Source organism: Aquarana catesbeiana, linkage group LG04 (genome assembly GCF_042186555.1).
Source record: "Aquarana catesbeiana isolate 2022-GZ linkage group LG04, ASM4218655v1, whole genome shotgun sequence".
NCBI classification, from domain to species: domain Eukaryota; kingdom Metazoa; phylum Chordata; class Amphibia; order Anura; family Ranidae; genus Aquarana; species Aquarana catesbeiana.
The window spans coordinates 494,272,251-494,294,209 of NC_133327.1; the positions used below are offsets into that span (position 1 = coordinate 494,272,251).

Sequence of the window (21,959 nt, forward strand, 5' to 3'; positions counted from 1 at the left end):
TTGCTGATTAGTAAGACAGATAAAGAAACAGCAAGGAGCAAAACTGCAGAGAAACTGAAAATTTGTAAGGGTTTAAAGTATATGCTTTAATGAATTGCCTTGTATCCAAAAAGTTCAAAAAGTTGACTGTTCAAAATGTTAATACAATGTATAACGGAAATATACTGCCAGTTCGCTTGTGATGCAATATATTGAAATTATATGTACACTGTGTAAACTGTTTTTGACACACTTGATTTTGGGACGCGAGTCCGTCAGGTGCTATGCTTTGGCTGGGGCGGAATAAATCCTGGTAACCCTTAAGTCTGTGTCCGACAAAGTCATTTACCGATATTTCTACCTTCTACATCATTAGCACTTGTGCACTTTTTAAATTTGATCAATCAATTGGTTAGCGTAATGTTTACTGTCTTTACTCACTACAAACACTCCACACAGTTACTCTCCCCATCTGTCCAGTTCAACCTTTCCACAGTTACTCCAACCACACAAAAGTTACTCCAGCCACTCCCCCCAGTTACTCCGCCCACTCCAGTTGTAGAGGCAAGAACACTTTTCACAATTTCCCCAGAAATTGTAGCTTTTCTAGTTATAGGAATACAATACAAGACTGACCGATATTCCTATAACCAGCAAAATGCTACCTTCTTCCTAGCAAATAAGCTTAAAAGTTACTTAACTCGGGTTACAGTGGGTTCACGATTGTCATGAATTGGTATGACCAGATTGTGTGGACTGCATAGAGAGAACCAAAACGCATGTAAGTGAATATAAACGTTTATTAATATTAGTGATATATTAATACACAAACGCCTCCAATACCAAACCGTGACAATAAACCAAACGGTGACCCACAAATAACTATACACAGTAGATGGGGAATACTGTAATCAAGAACGTAAGCCAGGCCAGGGTCATACACAGAGGATAAGCAGATAAACAAGGGCAGTTCCAGAATCACAAACATAAGTCAAGCCAGGGTCATACATAGGCAATCAGCAGATGGGGAAAGGTGAATGGGAATCAGGGCACAAGGCAATGATGAAGGGGAACTGGAATACAGGAGGGACAGGATCAGGACAGGCTCGGGATGGGGATCAGATAAGGCTCCGGGTCGGGTACAGGTTCAGGTCACAGGCTAGCAGGTCAGGGCGCAAGGACGACACCAAGGAGATGAGCGCAATCATCAGCCTGGTATTTAGTGCCTGTAATTAGCCTCAAGTGACACCTGAACGCAGGAGGTGCTGTCTGCTCCACAGTGCCGGGAAACACCCAGTATTACAGCCAAAGGATCCAACAGGTGAATCCCTCCACTACAGATCCAGAATGTTAGAGGACACCCACTGGTGAACACTGATACTGTGATCCAAGAGACCGACGGCGCCACCAACGGGCGAACCCTTTTCTGACAGTACCCCCCCTTAAAGGAGTGGCCTCCGGACGCTCCAACTAGTTATAATTGTCTATAGTCTATGGCATCAAGCAGAACAACGGATGGGGGTACGTCAGGCTGGGCATCAGGTACTTCAGGCTGGACATCAGGCACTTCAGACAGGGCAACAGGAACGTCAAACTGGGTAACGGGCACATCAGGGCAGACAGCGGGCAGGCAGCAGGCTCCGGGTCATCGGGCTGGGCAGCAGGCTCCGGGTCATCGGGCTGGGCAGCAGGCTCCGGGTCATCGGGCTGGGTAATGGAAAAGGAACCACCAGGCAGGGTATCAGGAACAGGACCACCAGGAACTGGATCATCAGGCTGGATACTAGATACGAGATCACTAAGCAGATCTGACATCGAATCATCAAGCAAGACAGTGGGCTCTGGGGCATCAGACTGGAAGGCGGGCACTGGGACGTCAAACTGGAAGGCGGGCACTGGGATGTCAGACAGGACAGCAGGCACCGGGGCATCAAACTGGACAGCAGGCACTGCGGCATCAAACTGGGCAGCAGGCACATCAGACTGGACCGCAATCACTGGTGCGTCAGACTGGAACATGGACACCGGAACATCAGGCTGGAACACGAGAACTTCAGGCAGGAACACTGGCACTGGAGCTTTAGGCAGGAACGTGGACACAGGAAAATCAGACTGAAACACTGGCAGTGGAACTTCAGGCTGGTACATGGGCACAGGGACATCAGACCAAGCAGCAGGCACTGGGACATCAGACCAAGCAGCAGGCATTGGGACGTCAGACTGGGTAGCAGGCAGAGATTTGGCAGGATCAAGTGGGTCATCAGGTTCAGCTGGCATGATGGCAGACTTGAGCAGGTTGGTCGGTGTGGAGGCAGGTTGGATTACTGGCAGGATTGTGTGGGATGGAAAGAACTTCCGTTTCTTTTTTGGCTTAGCCACTGCAGTTTTGTAGATAACTGCAGGGTATAAGAAAAGGATGGAACTGGGTAAAGGGAAGGGCTGGAATGCGGCAGAGACAAGGGAACAGTGGCTGGAGGAGGTTTTTGTGGGATTGTTACAGGTGGAAGGGAAGAGGCAGGTGGATTGAAGGCAGGATAGGTGCAGTGGGTAGAGAATGGGTATAGGTACTTGGTGGGGTGCAACGTATATTGAGCTGTAGCTGAGGTTGCCATGGGCGATGGGGAGATAGACTCTTGGGGAAGCAGGTGTCTAATGCCAGGCTGGATTGTTGTGGCTTGACTAAATGCAAGAGATCTGACCATGCCTGTAGCACAGGTTGAACAAACGTTGGATCACATACAGCCTGTCTAACCAAGGAATTCTACTGAACAAATGCAATCAGACAACACCTGCCGGGAACAAGAGGAATAATGTTCAGTGAAAAAAGCAAGATCATCCTCTAATGCCCCGTACACACGGTCGGATTTTCCGACGGAAAATGTGTGATAGGACCTTGTTGTCGGAAATTCCGACCGTGTGTAGGCTCCATCACACATTTTCCATCGGATTTTCCGACACACAAAGTTTGAGAGCAGGATATAAAATTTTCCGACAACAAAATCCGTTATCGGAAATTCCGATCGTGTGTACACAAATCCGACGGACAAAGTGCCACGCATGCTCAGAATAAATAAAGAGATGAAAGCTATTGGCCACTGCCCCGTTTATAGTCCCAACGAGCGTGTTTTACGTCACTGCGTTTAGAACGATCGGATTTTCCGACAACTTTGTGTGACCGTGTGTATGCAAGACAAGTTTGAACCAACATCCGTCAGAAAAAAATCCTAGGATTTTGTTGTCGGAATGTCCGAACAAAGTCCGACCGTGTGTACGGGGCATAACAGCCATTCTAGGGATTCAACATAGCCACAATTGAAGGGGGTAGAAAAATCATCACTCCCTTTGGGAATACAGGACAGGGCTGGCTTTGCACATAGCTGGATTAAAGGCTGAATATCTTCAAATAACATATAGACCTGATCCACTAGGGAATGAGCTGATAGGATCAATTCCAGCAGCTGAAAACAGTCGTCAAACCACACATGTGAGGTATCGCCGCGATCGTTAGAGCGAGAGCAATAATTCTAGTCCTAGACCTCCTCTGTAACGCAAAACATGCAACCTGTAGAATTTTTTAAACGTCACCTATGGAGATTTATGAGGGTAAAAGTTTGACGCCATTCCACGAGCAGGAGCAATTTTGAAGCGTGAGATGTTGGGTATCAACTTGGTGTAACATTATCTTTCACAATATAAAAAAAAAATTGGGCTAACTTTACTGTTGTCTTATTTTTTTTATTCAAAAAAGTGAATTTTTTCCAAAAAAGCGCGCTAGTAAGACCGATGTGCAAATACGGTGTGAAAAAAAGTATTGCAATGACCGCCATTTTATTCTCTAGGGTGTTAGAAAAAAAAATATATAATGTTTAGGGGTTCTAAGTAATTTTCTAGCAAAAAAAACAGTTTTAAACATGTAAACACCTAAATTCCAAAACGAGGCTGGTCCTTAACCACTTGCCGACCACCTAACGCAGATATACTGAGGCAAAATGGCACGGGCAGGCAAAATCACGTACCTGGTATGTGATCTGCTTCCCACGGGTGGGGGGCGCCCCCCCCCGGTGCCAGAGGAGGTCGGCATCGTTAGGGGATCGATCAATGCTGAGGGGGAGGCCACTCATTCGTGGCCACCCCCTCGCGATCGCTCCCAACTAATGAAAATCTTCCTCTGCTGCTGTAATATAAACAGCGGCAGAGGAAGTGATGTCATCTCCTTGGGAAGCCTTTTTGTTCCGGCTCCCGAGGAGAGATGACATCCAATAAGTCTGCACAACACTACACTGACAGTAGAACATGCAGGCACACTTTTCACCCCCCTGTCACAGTGACAGCAATAGCAGTTTTTTTTTTCTGATTACTGCATTGGTGTCATTTTGTGACAGTTATAAGTGGTAGGGCAGTTAGTGGTAGGCCCCTTTAGGACTAGGGTACCCCCCTAATAAAGTTTTAACCCCTTGGTCACCCCCCGTCGCCTGTGTCACACTAAGCGATCGTTTTCTGATCGTTGTATTAGTGCCACAGGTGACGCTGGTTAGGGAGGTAAATATTTAGGTTCGGCGTCAGCGTTTTATAGTGTCAGGGACCCCCATATACTACCTAATAAAAGGTTTTAACCCCCTGATTGCCCCCTAGTTAACCCTTTCACCAGTGATCTCCGTATAACTGATACGGGTGACGCTGGTTAGTTAGTTTATTTTTGACAGTGTCAGGGCACCCGCCATTTATTACCTAAGAAAGGTTTAACCCCCTGATCACCCGGCGGGTGATACAAGTTAGGTTTTAGGGTCAGATAGGGTCTGCGTCGCCCCAGGCAGCATCAGATTAGTGCCAGTAGCGCTAACACCCTCGCACGCAGCATACACCTCCATTAGTGGTATAGTATCTGAACGGATCAATATCTCATCTGATCAGAGCTATACTAGCGTCCCCAGCAGTTTAGGGTTCCCAAAAACGCAGTGTTAGCGGGATCAGCTCGGATACCTGCTAGCACCTGCGTTTTGCCCCTCTGCCCGGCCCAGCCCAGCCAAGTGCAGTATTGATTGCTCACTATCACTAACAAAACACTAAACACATAACTGCAGCGTTCGCAGAGTCAGGCCCGATCCCTGCGATCGCTAACAGTTTTTTTGGTAGTGTTTGAATCATTCGCTAACAGGAGCTTTTTTACCTGTGAGTCTCATTACTGTACCACTAAATTTAGAGCCTAAAATGGCAAATCGAAGGTACAGTAGTGAAGAGGCCTACACGTTTCTGAGCATGACAGATAGTGAAGAGGAAGTCACTCATCTGTCAGATTCAGGCTCAGAATACGATCCTGGAGATGACAGCGGCTCCATGACAGATAGCTCTGACGATGGAGTTTTGGTCCCTGCCAAGGTCAGGCGTACCCGACCCCAATCTTCTGCTGTTGTTGAGGTGCAAGAACCGCAAGTCCCTCGTATGGAGCAGAGCAGTGCTAGCCCCGCTATTTCTTCTGGTGAACTGGCAAGCACCAGCGGCCTAGCACACCCCGATCGTAGTCAAACCAGAACTGCAGTAACACTTGGTGACGTGGCGAGTCCCATAAGTGCAGTTCAAGCTGGTGAGGTGGCAAGCATAAGTAGTGTCCCGCTGCCACCAAGAAGAAGACAAACACAGGCCCATCGTGCCCATAGTCCCCTTCCTGCTGCATTCGCCAATCCTAATTGGGAACCCACCACTTCTGCAGCACCCGTACATCCCCCATTGACATCCCCAACCAAATGCAGTCGGCTGCATGAGAGGCATTTTCTTTATGTCCTCCCGAGTACTCCTACCCAACGAACCCCCCAAAAAAGATGTTGTGTCTGCAGCAAGCGCGGATATAGGCGTGACACCTGCTATTATTGTCCCTCCTGTTCTGACAATCCTGGTCTTTGCATTGGTGAATGTTTTGAACGCTACCATACACTAGTTGAGTATTAGCGTAGCGTACAGCATTGCACAGGCTAGGCACACTTTCACAGGGTCTCCCAAGATGCCATCGCATTTTGAGAGACCCAAACCTGGTACCGGTTACAGTTATAAAAGTTACAGTTACAAAAAAAAGTGTAAAAAAAAAACAAAAATAATTGTCGTTTTATTGTTCTCTCTCTCTATTCTCTCTCTATTGTTCTGCTCTTTTTTAATGTATTCTATTCTGCAATGTTTTATTGTTATGTTTTATCCTGTTTGCTTTTCAGGTATGTATTTTTTTATACTTTACTGTTTACTGTGTTTTTATTTTTAACCATTTTTTTGTTTTTAGGTACGCCATTCAGCTGCAGCGCGGATTTATTTATCTTGCCAGCAACAGCGTTTGCTCCCATGATACATAAAGCCGTGACTCCAGTGCTGTCGGAGGCAATATATGCCAAAGCCAAGGACCAGCAACGTACTGGTATGTTGCTGTACTTTGAGTGGTTATACCAGAATGATGCCTGCAGGTTTAGGTATCATCTTGGTATCATTCTTTTCAGCGAGCGGTCGGCTTTCATGTAAAAGCAATCCTAGCGGCTAATTAGCCTCTAGACTGCTTTTACAAGCAGTGGGAGGGAATGACCCCCCCCCCCCCATCCGTCTTCCATTTTTACTCTGGCTCTCAACAGGGAACCTGATAATTCAGCCGGTGATTCAGCCAGCTGACCATAGAGCTGATCAGAGACCAGAGTGGCTCCAAACATCTCTATGGCCTAAGAAACCGGAAGCTACAAGCATTTCATGACTTAGATTTCGCCGGATGTAAACAGCGCCATTGGGAAATTGGGAAGGCATTTTATCACACCGATCTTGGTGTGGTCAGATGCTTTGAGGGCAGAGGAGAGATCTAGGGTCTAATAGACCCCAATTTTTTCAAAAAAGAGTACCTGTCACTACCTATTGCTATCATAGGGGATATTTACATTCCCTGAGATAACAATAAAAATGATAAAAAAAATAAAAATGAAAGGAACAGTTTAAAAATAAGATAAAAAAGCAAAAAAATAATAAAGGAAAAAAAAAAAAAAAAGCACCCCTGTCCCCCCCGCTCTCGCGCAAAGGTGAACGCAAGCTTCAGTCTGGCATCAAATGTAAACCGCAATTGCACCATGCATGTGAGGTATCACTGCGAAGGTCAGATCGAGGGCAGTAATTTTAGCAGTAGACCTCCCCTGTAAATCTAAAGTGGTAACCTGTAAAGGCTTTTAAAAATGTATTTAGTTTGTCGCCACTGCACGTTTGTGCGCAATTTTAAAGCATGTCATGTTTGGTATCCATGTACTCGGCCTAAGATCATCTTTTTTATTTCATCAAACATTTGGGCAATATAGTGTGTTTTAGTGCATTAAAATTTAAAAAAGTGTGTGTGTTTTTTTTTTTTTTTTTTTTCCCAAAAAAATGCGTTTGAAAAATCGCTGCGCAAATACTGTGTGAAAAAAAAAAAATGAATCACCCACCATTTTAATCTGTAGGGCATTTGCTTTAAAAAAATATATAATGTTTTGGGGTTAAAAGTAATTTTTTTGCAAAAAAAAAAAATTTTTTAATGTAATCAAAAAGTGTCAGAAAGGGCTTTGTCTTCAAGTGGTTAGAAAAGTGGGTGATGTGTGACATAAGCTTCTAAATGTTGTGCATAAAATGCCAGGACAGTTCAAACCCCCCCCCCCCCCCCCCCCCAAATGACGCCGTTTTGGAAAGTAGACACTCCAAGCTATTTGCTGAGAGGCATGCCGAGTCCATGGAATATTTTATATTGTGACACAAGTTGCGGGAAAAAGACACTTCTTTTTTTTTTTTTTTTTTTTTGCACAAAGTTGTCACTAAATGATATATTGCTCAAACATGCCATGGGAATATGTGAAATTACACCCCAAAATACATTGTTGCTTCTCCTGATTATGGGGATACCACATGTGTGAGACTTTTTGGGAGCCTAGCCGCGTACGGGACCCCGAAAACCAAGTACCGTCTTCAGGCTTTCTAAGGGCGTACATTTTTTATTTCACTCTTCACTGCCTATCACAGTTTCGGAGGCCATGGAATGCCCAGGTGGCAAACCCCCCCCTATGACCCCATTTTGGAAAGTAGACACCCCAAGCTATTTGCTGAGAGGTATAGTGAGTATTTTGCAGACCTCACTTTTTATCACAAAGTTTTGAAAATTGAAAAAAGAAAAAAAATGTTTTTTCTTGTCTTTCATCATTTTCAAAAACAAATGAGAGCTGCAAAATACTCACCATGCCTCTCAGCAAATAGCTTGGGGTGTCTACTTTCCAAAACGGGGTCAAAACTGTGATAGGCAGTGAAGAATCAAAAATGTACACCCTTAGAAATCCTGAAGGTGGTGATTGGTTTTCGGGGCCCCGTACGTGGCTAGGCTCCCAAAAAGTCCCACACACGTGGTATCCCTGTACTCAGGAGAAGCAGCTGAATGTATTTTGGGGTGCAATTCCACATATGCCCATGGCCTGTGTGAGCAATATATCATTTAGTCACAACTTTTTGTAATTTTTTTTTTTTTTTTTTTTGTCATTCAATCACTTGGGACAAAAAAAATGAATATTCAATGGGCTCAACATGCTTCTCAGCAATTTCCTTGGGGTGTCTACTTTCCAAAATGGGGTCATTTGGGGGGGTTTTGTACTGCCCTGCCATTTTAGCACCTCAAGAAATGACATAGGCAGTCATAAACTAAAAGCTGTGTAAATTCCAGAAAATGTACCCTAGTTTGTAGACACTATAACTTTTGCGCAAACCAATAAATATACGCTTATTGACATTTTTTTTACCAAAGACATGTGGCCGAATACATTTTGGTCTAAATGTATGACTAAAATTGAGTTTATTGGATTTTTTTTATAACAAAAAGTAGAAAATATCACTTTTTTCAAAATTTTCGGTCTTTTTCTGTTTATAGTGCAAAAAATAAAAACCGCAGAGGTGATCAAATACCATCAAAAGAAAGCTCTATTTGTGGGAAGAAAAGGACGCAAATTTCGTTTGGATACAGCATTGCATGACCGCGCAATTAGCAGTTAAAACGACGCAGTGCCAAATTGTAAAAAGTGCTCTGGTCAGGAAGGGGGTAAATCCTTCCGGGGCTGAAGTGGTTTAGTGGTCTGACCAATAGTGTATTTAGATTTTGTGCTGCCCTAGGCTTGACTAAACCTGTGCACCCCTAATTTAAATATGACCCACCCCATCCTGTCAAGGCCACACCCCTTGCTATTTAAGACCCTCCCTGAAATTTTCAAGTGGGGACACTAGTTCTGAGGGCCTGGGGGGCATGCAATGGTCTCCCTTAATTTGCATAGATTTCCTCACTTCCTGTTTGGCTATAGGGCAGGAAGGGAAGGGAAATCTCTGTAATGGTACAGGGATGGCAAAAAATAAACTGACAGGGGCTATAACCCTCCCTTACTTTTTCCAAAATGGAAAAAAAAAGTGTCGCCCATAGTTCTACTTTAAGGACAAATTTCTGATAATTTTATAGAGGACTAAGCAGTTATGATTGTGCCAATAGTGCAGCAGAAAACACATAGCACAGTGAGGAAGGTTTGAGGTCCAGGATGATATGACAGTCAAAATTAGAAGTGGCGCCCCCCACCAAAGCTGCGGAATGCTGGCTGCCCGAATACTGAAAGCAGTGCGGCCGCTTTATGGGGACGCTAGACTAATTTGCCTCTCAGCCCAGTCCACCCCATAAGACTGGGGCTACACTAACAGCGCAAGCCAGCGGGGACTCTTTCCGTGCTGCCCCCCCCCTGCAAAGTGCTGCCCTAGGCCTGGGCCTTGGCCTAGGCCAGTATACAGCGTTGGGTCTGACGTCAATATTCACCATCCTCTGCCGCCAGCAGAGAATAATAAACAATTTCATTAAAATCCATCTTAAACAAGCCAACCAAACCAGAATGGTTCCTCGGTGCAGCCACTTCTGGTCAGAGATGGCATTGGTATATTGTCATAAATTGGTATGACGCCAGCAGAGAGTAATAAACAATTTCATTAAAATCCATCTTAAACAAGCCAACCAAACAAGAATGGTTCCTCGGTGCAGCCACTTCTGGTCAGAGATGGCCTTGGTATACTGTCATGAATTGGTATGACCAGATTGTGTGGACTGCACAGAGAGAACCAAAAACGCATGTAAGTGAATGTAAACGTTTATTAACCCTTTCATGACTAAGCCTATTTTTGAAATTTGGTGTTTACAAGTTAAAATCCGTATTTTTTGCTAGAAAATTACTTAGAACCCCCAAACATTATATATATATATTTTTTTAGCAGAGAATCTAGAGAATAAAATGGCGATTGTTTCAATATTTTTTATCACACGGTATTTGTGCAGCAGTGTTTTAAACGCAAATTTTTGGAAAAGTGACACTTTCATGAATTTTAAAAAATCCAAACAGTAAAGTTACCCCAATTTTTTTTGTATAATGTGAAAGATGATGTTACGCCGAGTAAATAGATACCAAACATGTCACCCTTTATAATTGCACGCACTCGTGGAATGGCGACGAACTACGGTACCTTTGAATTTCCATAGGCGAAGCTTTAAAAATTTTTTATGGTTACCAGGTTTGAGCTACAGAGGAGGTCTAGGGCTAGAATTATTGCTCTCGCTCTGACGATCGCGGCGATACCTCACATGTGTGGTTTGAACACCGGTTACATATGCTGGCGCGACTTCCGTATGCGTTTTCTTCGCTGCGCGAGCTCGCGGGGACAGGGGCACTTTAAATTTTTTTTTTTTTTTTAATTTATTTTTGTACTTTATAAATTGTATTTAAAATTTTTTATTTTTTTTTTACTTTTATTGCTGTCACAAGCAATGTAAACATCCCTTGTGACAGTAATATGTGGTGACAGGTACTCTTTATGGAGGGATCGGGGGTCTAAAAGACCCCCGATCCCTCCTTTACACTTCAAAGTATTCAGATCGCTGAAAACGGCGATTCTGAATACTGTGTACTTTTTTAAGTTCGGCGCCATTGGCAGCCGAGTAAACGGGAAGTGACGTCATGACGTCGCTTCCGCGTTTACAACAAGAAAGCTGGAACGAAGCCGCTCGCAGCTTCGTTCCAGTCCGCCCCCAGCCGCCGAAGGCAGCCGAACGGACACCGGGCCTCCCGATCGCACGGGAGGCCCGGTAACAGCGGCGGGAGGGGGGGATGTCCCCTCCCGCTCCTTAAAGCCGCATCGGTTGTTATACACGGGTAGCCGATCGCCCGCTGTAAACAACGGTACCGGGATGATGCCTGCAGCTGCGGGCATCATCCCGGTATAACCCCGGAAAGCCGAGTACGCATATATGCGTACGGTCGACGGGAAGGGGTTAAGATTAGTGATATATAAATACACAAACACCTCCAATACCAAACAGTGACAATAAACCAAACAGTGACCCCAAATAACTATACACAGTAGATGGGCAATACCGTAATCAAGAAAGTAATTCTTAAACAAGGGCAGTTCCAGAATCACAAAGGTAAATCAAGCCAGGCTCATACACAGGGAATCAGCAGATGGGGAAAGGTTGAATGGGAATCAGGACACAAGGCAAGGTTGAAAGGGAACTGGAATACAGGAGGGAGAGAAATATCACTGCTCTAGGAAGGTCAATTAGGAACAGACCTCTCCTCCAGGCTGGAAGCCACAGGTGCCGGCAATGCTTATAGCAATGAAGTTTTGAGAGAAATCCTGGACAGCCGCACTCAAAATAATTCTCGCCTTTATTGAATAAAAATCAACAAAAATACATGCCACAGCAGAACGTGCAGGAAAGCTGACGTGTTTCACACTACAAACAGTGCTTAACCACTTAAGGACCAGCCTCATTTTGGAATTTAGGTGTTTACATGTTATAAACAGTTTTTTTTTGCTAGAAAATTACTTAGAACCCCCAAACACAAACATTATATATTGTTTTTCTTCTAACACCCTAGAGAATAAAATGGCGGTCATTGCAATACTTTTTTTCACACTGTATTTGCGCAGCGGTCTTACAAGCGCACTTTTTTGGGAGAAAAATTCACTTTTTTGAATAAAAAAATAAGACAACAGTAAAGTTAGCCCAGTTGTTTGTTCGAGGTAATACTTCTCAAACAAATTCCTTGGTAACAATTACACTAGCTGTCCTCAAACAATGGGAACTTACATACCATTGTTGTATTTCAGTTGACTGTTGATCAGTCTACTGTTCTGTAACCATGGAAAACAGTAGCTTGGCTTTTCTGACATTATATAACCTATGGCATATATAATACCATAGTGCCATCTAGAGGGCAAATTGGAGAAAGCTTCTGCCATTAAGCTCAGTTTTCCAAAGGGGGCCACACCCATGTGGGGATGGTACATTTTTCCCAAATAAAAGATTGTCAGGCATAAGTTGACGACAGGATTCCATAATGACTTGACACCAAGGAAGGTCTGTATCAGCCAGAAGAAGCCATGCCTGAAGACGCTTTTGCCTGATCTCCAGTAACTGCTTATAGAAGCCTGGGTTACTCGTTGCTTATGGAGATCATTGTCAAGAAAGGGATTGCCCGTTGGTGGCGCCGTAGGTCTCTTGGATCGCAGTACCAGTGTCCACCAGCGGGTGTTTCCCGGCACTCTGGAGCAGACAGCACCTCCTGCGTTCAGGTGTCACTTGAGGCTAATTACAGGCATTCATATAAATACCCGGCTGATGATTGCGCTCATCTCCTTGGTATCGTCCTTGTGCCCTGACCTGCTACCCTGTGACCTGAACCTGTACCCGACCCGGAGCCTGTATCTGATCCCCATCCCGAGCCTGTCCTGATCCTGTCCCTCCTGTGTTCCAATGAAGTTTTCAGAGAAATCCTGGACAGCCGCACTCCAAAATAATTTTCGGCTTTATTGAATAAAAATCAACAAAATACATGCCACAGCAGAACGTGCAGGAAAGCTGACGCGTTTCACACTACAAACAATGCTTAATCATAGCTATGATTAACCACTTGCCGACCGTCGCACGCCAATGCTTTGCTAACTTTGCCAGCGGATATTGTTGGTATGGCAGCAGCTAGCTGCCATAACCCCGGTATCCCCATTTTCATGTGGCGTTCAGCTACAAGATAAAAGTGGTCCCTGTGGCGGATTCGCCGCGAGATCACTGTTAATCGGTGGAGGGAGAGGGCCCCCCCCTCCGCCATGATCCGGTGCCCTCCGCCACTTACCGGAGTCGTCGGTTGCAAAGGAGGCAATTGCGTCTGTCCTCTAGCTGTGCCTGGAGATGAGTGAGGGGAAGATGGCGCCCACTCATCTCCATGACACTGCAGGGCGGAAGCGACGTCAAAACATCACTTCCGCCCATACGTCTTAAAAGACATATTTTTTTCAATGTCATTTTTTTAAATTACTTTTTTTCTTTTTCTTTTTTTTATTGCATTTTAGTGTAAATATGAGATCTGAGGTCTTTTTGACCCCATATCTCATATTTAAGAGGACCTGTCATGCCTTTTTCTATTACAAGGGATGTTTACAAATAAAAGCGACACAATTTTTTTTTAAAACAGCGTAAAAATAAATAAAATCATATAAAATAAATAAGAAAAAAAAAAAAATTTTTAAAAGCCCCGTCCCGACGAGCTCGTGCGCAGAAGCGAACGCATACGTGAGTAGCGCCCGCATATGAAAACGGTGGTCAAACTACACATATGAGGTATCGCCGCGATCAGTAGAGTGAGAGCAATAATTCTAGCCCTAGACCTCCTCTGTACCGCAAAATATGCAACCTGTAGAATTTTTTAAACGTCGCCTATGGAGATTTTTGAGGGTAAAAGTTTGACGCCATTCCACGAGCGGGCGCAATTTTCAAGCATGACATGTTGGGTATCAATTTACTTGGCGTAACATTATATTTCACAATATAAAAAAAATTGGGCTAACTTTACTGTTGTCTTATTTTTTTATTAAAAAAAGTGAATTTTTTCCCAAAAAAAAAGTGCGCTTTTAAGACCGCTGCACAAATACGGTGCAAAAAAAAGTATTGCAATGACCGCCATTTTATTCTCTAGGGTGTTAGAAAAAAAACAATATATAATGTTTGGGGGTTTTAAGTAATTTTCTAGCAAAAAAACCTGTTTTAAACATGTTAACACCTAAAATCCAAAAAGAAGTGGTTAAAGTGAAACAATGAAAGTGTAATATTCCTTTTCATACCTGGGGGGTGTCTATAGTATGCCTGTAAAGGGGCGCATGTTTCCCGTGTTTAGAACAGTGTGACAGCCAAATGACATTTCAAAGGAAAAAAAGTCGTTTAAAAACTACTCGCGGCTATTACTGAATTGCCGGTCCAACAATACACATAAAAGTTCTTTGATAAAAACGGCATGGGAATTCCCCACGGGGAACCCCGAACCAAGATTTTTAAAAAAGACGTGGGGGGTCCCCCTAAATTCCATACCAGGCCCTTCAGGTCTGGTATGGATATTAAGGGGAACCCCGCGCCAAAAAAAAAAAAAAAAAAAAAGGCGTGGGGTCCCCCAAAAAAGCCATACCAGACCCTTATCCGAGCACGCAACCTGGCAGGCCGCAGGAAAAGAGGGGTGGACGAGAGTGCCCCCCTCTGAACCGTACCAGGCCACATGCCCTCAACATTGGGAGGGTGCTTTGGGGTAGCCCCCCAAAACACCATGTCCCCATGTTGATGGGGACAAGGGCCTCATCCCCACAACCTTTGCCCGGTGGTTGTGGAGGTCTGTGGGCGGGGGGCTTATCGGAATCTGGAAGCCCCCTTTAACAAGGGGACCCCAGATCCCGGCCCTCCACCCTGTGTGAAATGGTAAGGGGGTACAAAAGTACCCCTACCATTTCACAAAAAAACTCAAAAATGTTAAAAATGATAAGAGACAGTTTTTGACAATTCCTTTATTTAAATGCTTCTTCTTTCTTCTTTCTTCTATCTTCTTTCTTCTATCTTGTATCTTCCTTTGGTTTCTTCCTCCATCTTCTTCTTCTTCTGGTTCTTCCTTTGGTGTCTCGTCCAGCATCTTTCTCCGCGGCGTCTTCTTCCCTTCTTCTCCTCGGGCCGCTCCGCACCCATGATGGCATGGAGGGAGGCTCCCGCTGTGTGACGCTTCTCCTCTTCTGACGGTTCTTAAATAACAGGGGGCGGGGCCACCCGGTGACTCCGCCCCCCATTTAAGAACCGTCAGAAGAGAAGCGTCACACAGCGGGAGCCTCCCTCCATGCCATCATGGATGCGGAGCGGCCCGAGGAGAAGAAAATAAGAAGACGCCGTGGAGAAAGATGCCGGACGAGAACACCGGAGGAAGAAACAGAAGAAGATGGAGGAAGAAACCGTTAGAAGATAGAAGAAGCATTTAAATAAAGGGATTGTCAAAAACTGTCTCTTGTCATTTTTAACATTTTTGACAGTTTTTTTGTGAAATGGTAGGGGGGGTACTTTTGTACCCCCTTACCATTTCACACAGGGGGGAGGGCTGGGATCTGGGGGTCCCCTTGTTAAAGGGGACTTCCAGATTCCGATAAGCCCCCTGCCCACAGACCCCCACAACCACCGGGCAAGAGTTGTGGGGATGAGGCCCTTGTCCCCATCAACATGGGGACAAGGTGTTTTGGGGGGCTACCCCAAAGCACCCTCCCAATGTTGAGGGCATGTGTCCTGGTACGGTTTAGGAGGGGGGGGGCTCTCTCGTCCCCCCCTCTTTTCCTGCGGCCTGCCAGGTTGCTTGCTCGCCATTTTTTTTTTTATTTTGGCGTGGGGTTCTCCTTAAAACCCATACCAGATCTGAAGGGTCTGGTATAGATTTTGAGGGGGACCCCACGCCATTTTTTTTTTTTAATTTTGCCCGGGGTTCCCCTTAATATCCATACCAGACCTGAAGGACCTGATATGGAATTTAGGGGGACCGCCCACGTCTTTTTTTTTTTTTTTATTTTGGTTCGGGGTTCCATTGTGGGGAATTCCCATGCCGTTTTTATCAATTAACTTTTATGTGTATTGTCGGACCAACAATTCATTAATAGCCGTGAGTAGTTTTTAAATGACTTTTTTTCCGTTGAAATGTAATTTTGCTGTCAGACTGTTCTAAACACTGGAAACATGCGCCCCTTTACAGGCATACTATAGACACCCCCCAGGTACGAAATTTAAAGGAATATTAACTTTTATTGTTTCACTTTAAGCATTATTAAAATCGTTGCTCCCGAAAAACCCAGGTCCCCAAACACTTTTTACGACAATAACTTGCATATAAGCCTTTAAAATTAGCACTTTTTATTATTCATGTTCGTGTCCCATAGACTTTAACGGTGTTCGCATGTTCGAACAAATTTTTTGCCTGTTCGCAAGTTCTGGTGCGAACCAAGCGGGGGTGTTTGGCTCATCCCTAGTTTTGAGTTTAACAACTAAGCAAAAAAAAGCAGTTCATAATTCATCCTACTAGCATTAATTCATTGAAATAAATATGACCTTACATTTTTATATTGCTGTGGAATTTTGTTTACTTTTTACTATTTTTGTTACTTGTTTGGTTACTGTAATTTATATTTCTTGCCCTGTTTTATGAACCCAAATTTTATGGTCCACCTCCACCACGATGAGAAAAATATTGGTTATTAACATCTGTCTTAAAACCTTTTATATGATGGACTAAAACTGTACATGCCTGTATCTAGCACACTCGCAACCACTTACAAACTCTGCTCCCCAGCACTCCCTTGCCACTCCTTTTGTGACCGCCACTGCAAAATATGTGTTGCTTTTAGCTACAGGGGAGCATTAAGGCAGCCACACCCTGATGCCCCCAAATGGGAAAGTGACAACGTTTCTTGAGTATAAAAGGTCTTTTACATTTAATAATTGTAACATTATTTCTCTTTCTATATTCATATTTAGAAATGATGTCTCCGAGGTTAAAGCTTTAGCTGTTTTAGAACATCCACATATTGTTCGATACTACCATTCCTGGAGTGGAGAAGATTTATTTTCTGAAGAAAGCTGCAGTGGAGATGGGTAACTCATTTTAATGCTAAATACTTTATGACCAGATCTTATTCATTTAATAACATGACATACTGTACAGCGTTGTGGACAGGTAAGACAGGGTCAACCTGTTTCTCTGATTGGTACTAAAAAAACAGGGCTATGTTTCGAATGCATTGACTTCGGAGTGTAAACATTTCAAACTTTTTGCCTAAACTCAACCACTGAAATGAGGTGGATGGCCAGGTGTGACATCAGACTACTGATCGCACACTTTACCGCCACTTACGCCTAGACCCCTTACAAAGTACGCAGGCACTTCCTCTTGCCCTTTTCACCACGAGGATTCATTACAGGACGGTCTAGACACCCTACTCTGTGAGTAACCCACAGGGGAAAACCTTCACTTAGTTATGGTGGAGACCAGGCGAAAGGGAACCAGTGCAAAATGCCAAAGGCCCACGCAACACTCAGCCTCAGAGTGACGATGTGTCCCTTGCATCAGAGCAAGAACCGGCTCTAACATCGATCACGGCATCCAATTGTGGCACTATTTCAGTCACGCAACAACCAGCCATCTGATTAAAGCAGAATTTTCTGCATCTATGTCACAATTTATCCGACAGATTGCAGCCTTAAAGAGGAAGTAAACTCTGATGCATTTACTTCCTCTTTGTTTCCCTGCAAAGGTAAAGTATAATGGGCTACTATGCATCGCATTGGTGCCCATTATGTGTCACTTACCTGACAAGGGAGCCTGCAATGTCAACGCTGTCCCTTCTCCTACGAAGCGTCCATCTTCTTTCCGGGTATCGCGGGCTCCGGCGCTGTGATTGGCTGGAGCCGCGATGACGTCACTCCCGCGTATACACGCTGGTGCCGCCACGAACGGCATGATCGCCGTTAGAGACGGCACGCTCAATGCGCCTGCACGCCGTTGTCTACGGCGCATGCGCTGTAGACATCGGTGCCTATCTTTTGGAAATATCTCCTAAACCATGTAGGTTTAGGAGATATTGTACCTACAGGTAAGCCTTAACCCTTTCATGACTAAGCCTATTTTTGAAATTTGGTGTTTACAAGTTGAAATCCGTATTTTTTGCTAGAAAATTACTTAGAACCCCCAAACATTATATATATTTTTTAGCAGAGAATCTAGAGAATAAAATGGAGATTGTTGCAATATTTTATATCACACTGTATTTGTGCAGCGGTATTTTAAACGCAAATTTTTGGGAAAAGGGACACTTTCATGAATTAAAAAAAAAAACAAACAGTAAAGTTACCCCAATTTTTTTCTATAGTGTGAAAGATGATGTTACGCCAAGTAAATAGATACCAAACATGTCACGCTTTATAATTGCACGCACTCGTGGAATGGCGACAAACTACGATACCTAAGAATTTCCATAGGCGACGCTTTAATTTTTTTTATGGTTGCCAGGTTAGAGTTACAGAGGAGGTCTAGTGCTAGAATGATTGCTCTCGCTCTGACGATCGCAGCGATACCTCACATGTGTGATTTGGACACCGTTTACATATGCGGGCGTGACTTCCGTTTGCGGTTTCTTTGCTGCGTGAACTCGGGGGCGCTTTAACCACTTGCCGACCGCCTAACGATGATATACGTCATCAGAATGGCACAGGCAGGCAAAATCACGTACCTGGTCCGGTCGGACCCCCCCCCCTTCCCCCGGTGCCAGCGGTGGTCGGCTTTGGTCTGGGAGCGTTCAGAGATGAGGGGGAGGCCATCCGATCGTGGCCCCCCCCCTCGCGATCGCTCCCAGCCAATGAGAATCCTCCCCTGCCTGTAGTTTCAGTTCCGGCGCCGAGGAGAGAAGACATCTGAGTGAATGTAAAACACAAACACACTCAGTAGAACATGCCAGGCACACTTTACACCCCCGATCGCCCCCCGATCACCCCCCAATCCCCCCCCGTCACACTGACACCAAGCAGTTTTTTTTTTTTTTCTTTGTTCTGATTACTGCATGGTGTCAGTTTGTGACAGTTAGAAGTGTTAGGGCAGTTAGAGTTAGCCCCCTTTAGGTCTAGGATACCCCCCTAACCCTCCTAATAAAGTTTTAACCTCTTGATCACCCCCCGTCACCAGTGTCGCTAAGCGATCATTTTTCTGATCGCTGTATTAGTGTCTCTGGTGACGCTAGTTAGGGACGTAAATATTTAGGTTCGCCGTCAGCGGTTTATAGCGACAGGGACCCCCATATACTACCTAATAAATGTTTTAACCCCTTGATTGCCCCCTAGTTAACCCTTTCACCACTGATCACCGTATAAGTGTTATGGATGACGCTGGTTAGTTCGTTTATTTTTTATAGTGTCAGGGCACCTGCCGTTTATTACCGAATAAAGGTTTAACCCCCTGATCGCCCAGCGGTGATATGCGTCGCCCCAGGCAGCGTCAGATTAGCGCCAGTACCGCTAACACCCACGCATGCAGCATACGCCTCCCTTAGTGGTATAATATCTGAACGGATCAATATCTGATCCGATCAGATCTATACTAGCGTCCCCAGCAGTTTAGGGTTCCCAAAAATGCAGTGTTAGCGGGATCAGCCCAGATACCTGCTAGCACCTGCGTTTTGCCCCTCCGCCCAGCCCACCCAAGTGCAGTATCGATCGATCACTGTCACTTACAAAACACTAAACGCATAACTGCAGCATTCGCAGAGTCAGGCCTGATCCCTGCGATCGCTAACAGTTTTTTGGTAGCGTTTTGGTGAACTGGCAAGCACCAGCCCCAGGCAGCGTCAGGTTAGCGCCAGTACCGCTAACACACACGCACGCACCGTACACCTCCCTTAGTGGTATAGTATCTGAACGGATCAATATCTGATCTGAACAGATCTATACTGGCGTCCCCAGCAGTTTAGGGTTCCCAAAAACGCAGTGTTATCGGGATCAGCCCAGATACCTGCTAGCACCTGCGTTTTGCCCCTCCGCCCAGCCCAGCCCATCCAAGTGCAGTATTGATCGATCACTGACACTTACAAAACACTAAACGCATAACTGCAGCGTTCGCAGAGTCAGGCCTGATCCCTGCGATCGCTAACAGTTTTTTTGGTAACGTTTTGGTGAACTGGCAAGCATCAGCGGCCTAGTACACCCCAGTCGTAGTCAAACCAGCACTGCAGTAACACTGGGTGACGTGGCGAGTCCCATAAGTGCAGTTCAAGCTGGTGAGGTGGCAAGCACAAGTAGTGTCCCGCTGCCACCAAGAAGAAGACAAACACAGGCCCGTCGTGCCCATAATGCCCTTCCTGCTGCATTTGCCAGTCCTAATTGGGAACCCACCACTTCTGCAGCGCCCGTACTTCCCCCATTCACATCCCCAACCAAATGCAGTCAGCTGCATGAGAGGCATTTTCTTTATGTCCTCCCGAGTACCCCTACCCAACGAACCCCCCCAAAAAAGATGTTGTGTCTGCAGCAAGCGCGGGTATAGGCGTGACACCCGCTATTATTGTCCCTCCTGTCCTGACAATCCTGGTCTTTGCATTGGTGAATGTTTTGAACGCTACCATACACTAGTTGAGTATTAGTGTAGGGTACAGCATTGCACAGACTAGGCACACTTTCACAGGGTCTCCCAAGATGCCATCGCATTTTGAGAGACCCGAACCTGGAACCGGTTACAGTTATAAAAGTTAGTTACAAAAAAAGTGTTAAAAAAAAAAAAAAACACAAACAAAAATATAAAATAAAAAATAATAGTTGTCGTTTTATTGTTCTCTCTCTCTCTATTCTCTCTCTATTGTTCTGCTCTTTTTTACTGTATTCTATTCTGCAATGTTTTATTGTTATTATGTTTTATCATGTTTGCTTTTCAGGTATGCAATTTTTTATATTTTACCGTTTACTGTGCTTTATTGTTAACCATTTTTTTTTTGTCTTCAGGTACGCCATTCACGACTTTGAGTGGTTATACCAGAATGATGCCTGCAGGTTTAGGTATCATCTTGGTATCATTATTTTCAGCCAGCGGTCGGCTTTCATGTAAAAGCAATCCTAGCGGCTAATTAGCCTCTAGACTGCTTTTACAAGCAGTGGGAGGGAATGACCCCCTCCCACCGTCTTCCGTGTTTTTCTCTGGCTCTCCTGTCTCAACAGAGAACCTGAGAATGCAGCCGGTGATTCAGCCAGCTGACCATAGAGCTGATCAGAGACCAGAGTGGCTCCAAACATCTCTATGGCCTAAGAAACCGGAAGCTACGAGCATTTTATGACTTAGATTTCGCCGGATGTAAACAGCGCCATTGGGAAATTGGGGAAGCATTTTATCACACCGATCTTGGTGTGGTCAGATGCTTTGAGGGCAGAGGAGAAATCTAGGGTCTAATAGACCCCAACTTTTTCAAAAAAGAGTACCTGTCTCTACCTATTGCTATCATAGGGGATATTTACATTCCCTGAGATAACAATAAAAATGATTTTAAAAAAAAAAAAAAAAAAATGAAAGGAACAGTTTAAAAATAAGATAAAAAAGCAAAAAAATAATAAAGGAAAAGAAAAAAAAAGCACCCCTGTCCCCCCTGCTCTCGCGCTAAGGCGAACGCAAGCGTCGGTCTGGCGTCAAATGTAAACAGCAATTGCACCATGCATGTGAGGTATCACCGCGAAGGTCAGATCGAGGGCAATAATTTTAGCAGTAGACCTCCTCTGTAAATCTAAAGTGGTAACCTGTAAAGGCTTTTAAAGGCTTTAAAAAATGTATTAATTTTGTTGCCACTGCACGTTTGTGTGCAATTTTAAAGCATGTCATGTTTGGTATCCATGTACTCGGCCTAAGATCATCTTTTTTATTTCATCAAACATTTGGGCAGTATAGTGTGTTTTAGTGCATTAAAATTTAAAAAAGTGTGTTTTTTCCCCAAAAAATGCGTTTGAAAAATTGCTGCGCAAATACTGTGTGAAAAAAAAATGAAACACCCACCATTTTAATCTGTAGGGCATTTGCTTTAAAAAATATATAATGTTTGGGGGTTCAAAGTAATTTTCTTGCAAAAAA

At 44.5% G+C, this 21,959-nt stretch overlaps 1 protein-coding gene across 4 annotated transcripts in view; it reads left to right on the top strand.

Moving 5' to 3' along the window:
• The window catches only part of LOC141140472 (interferon-induced, double-stranded RNA-activated protein kinase-like), a 391,078-nt gene that overhangs the window by 246,590 nt on the left and 122,529 nt on the right, over positions 1 to 21,959 (top strand). For all 4 annotated transcript variants that reach the window (XM_073627695.1, XM_073627696.1, XM_073627698.1 and 1 more), the window contains exon 13: positions 16,844 to 16,960. In XM_073627695.1, coding sequence (XP_073483796.1) covers positions 16,844 to 16,960 — 117 coding nt within the window. The remainder of the gene's footprint in view (positions 1 to 16,843; positions 16,961 to 21,959) is intronic.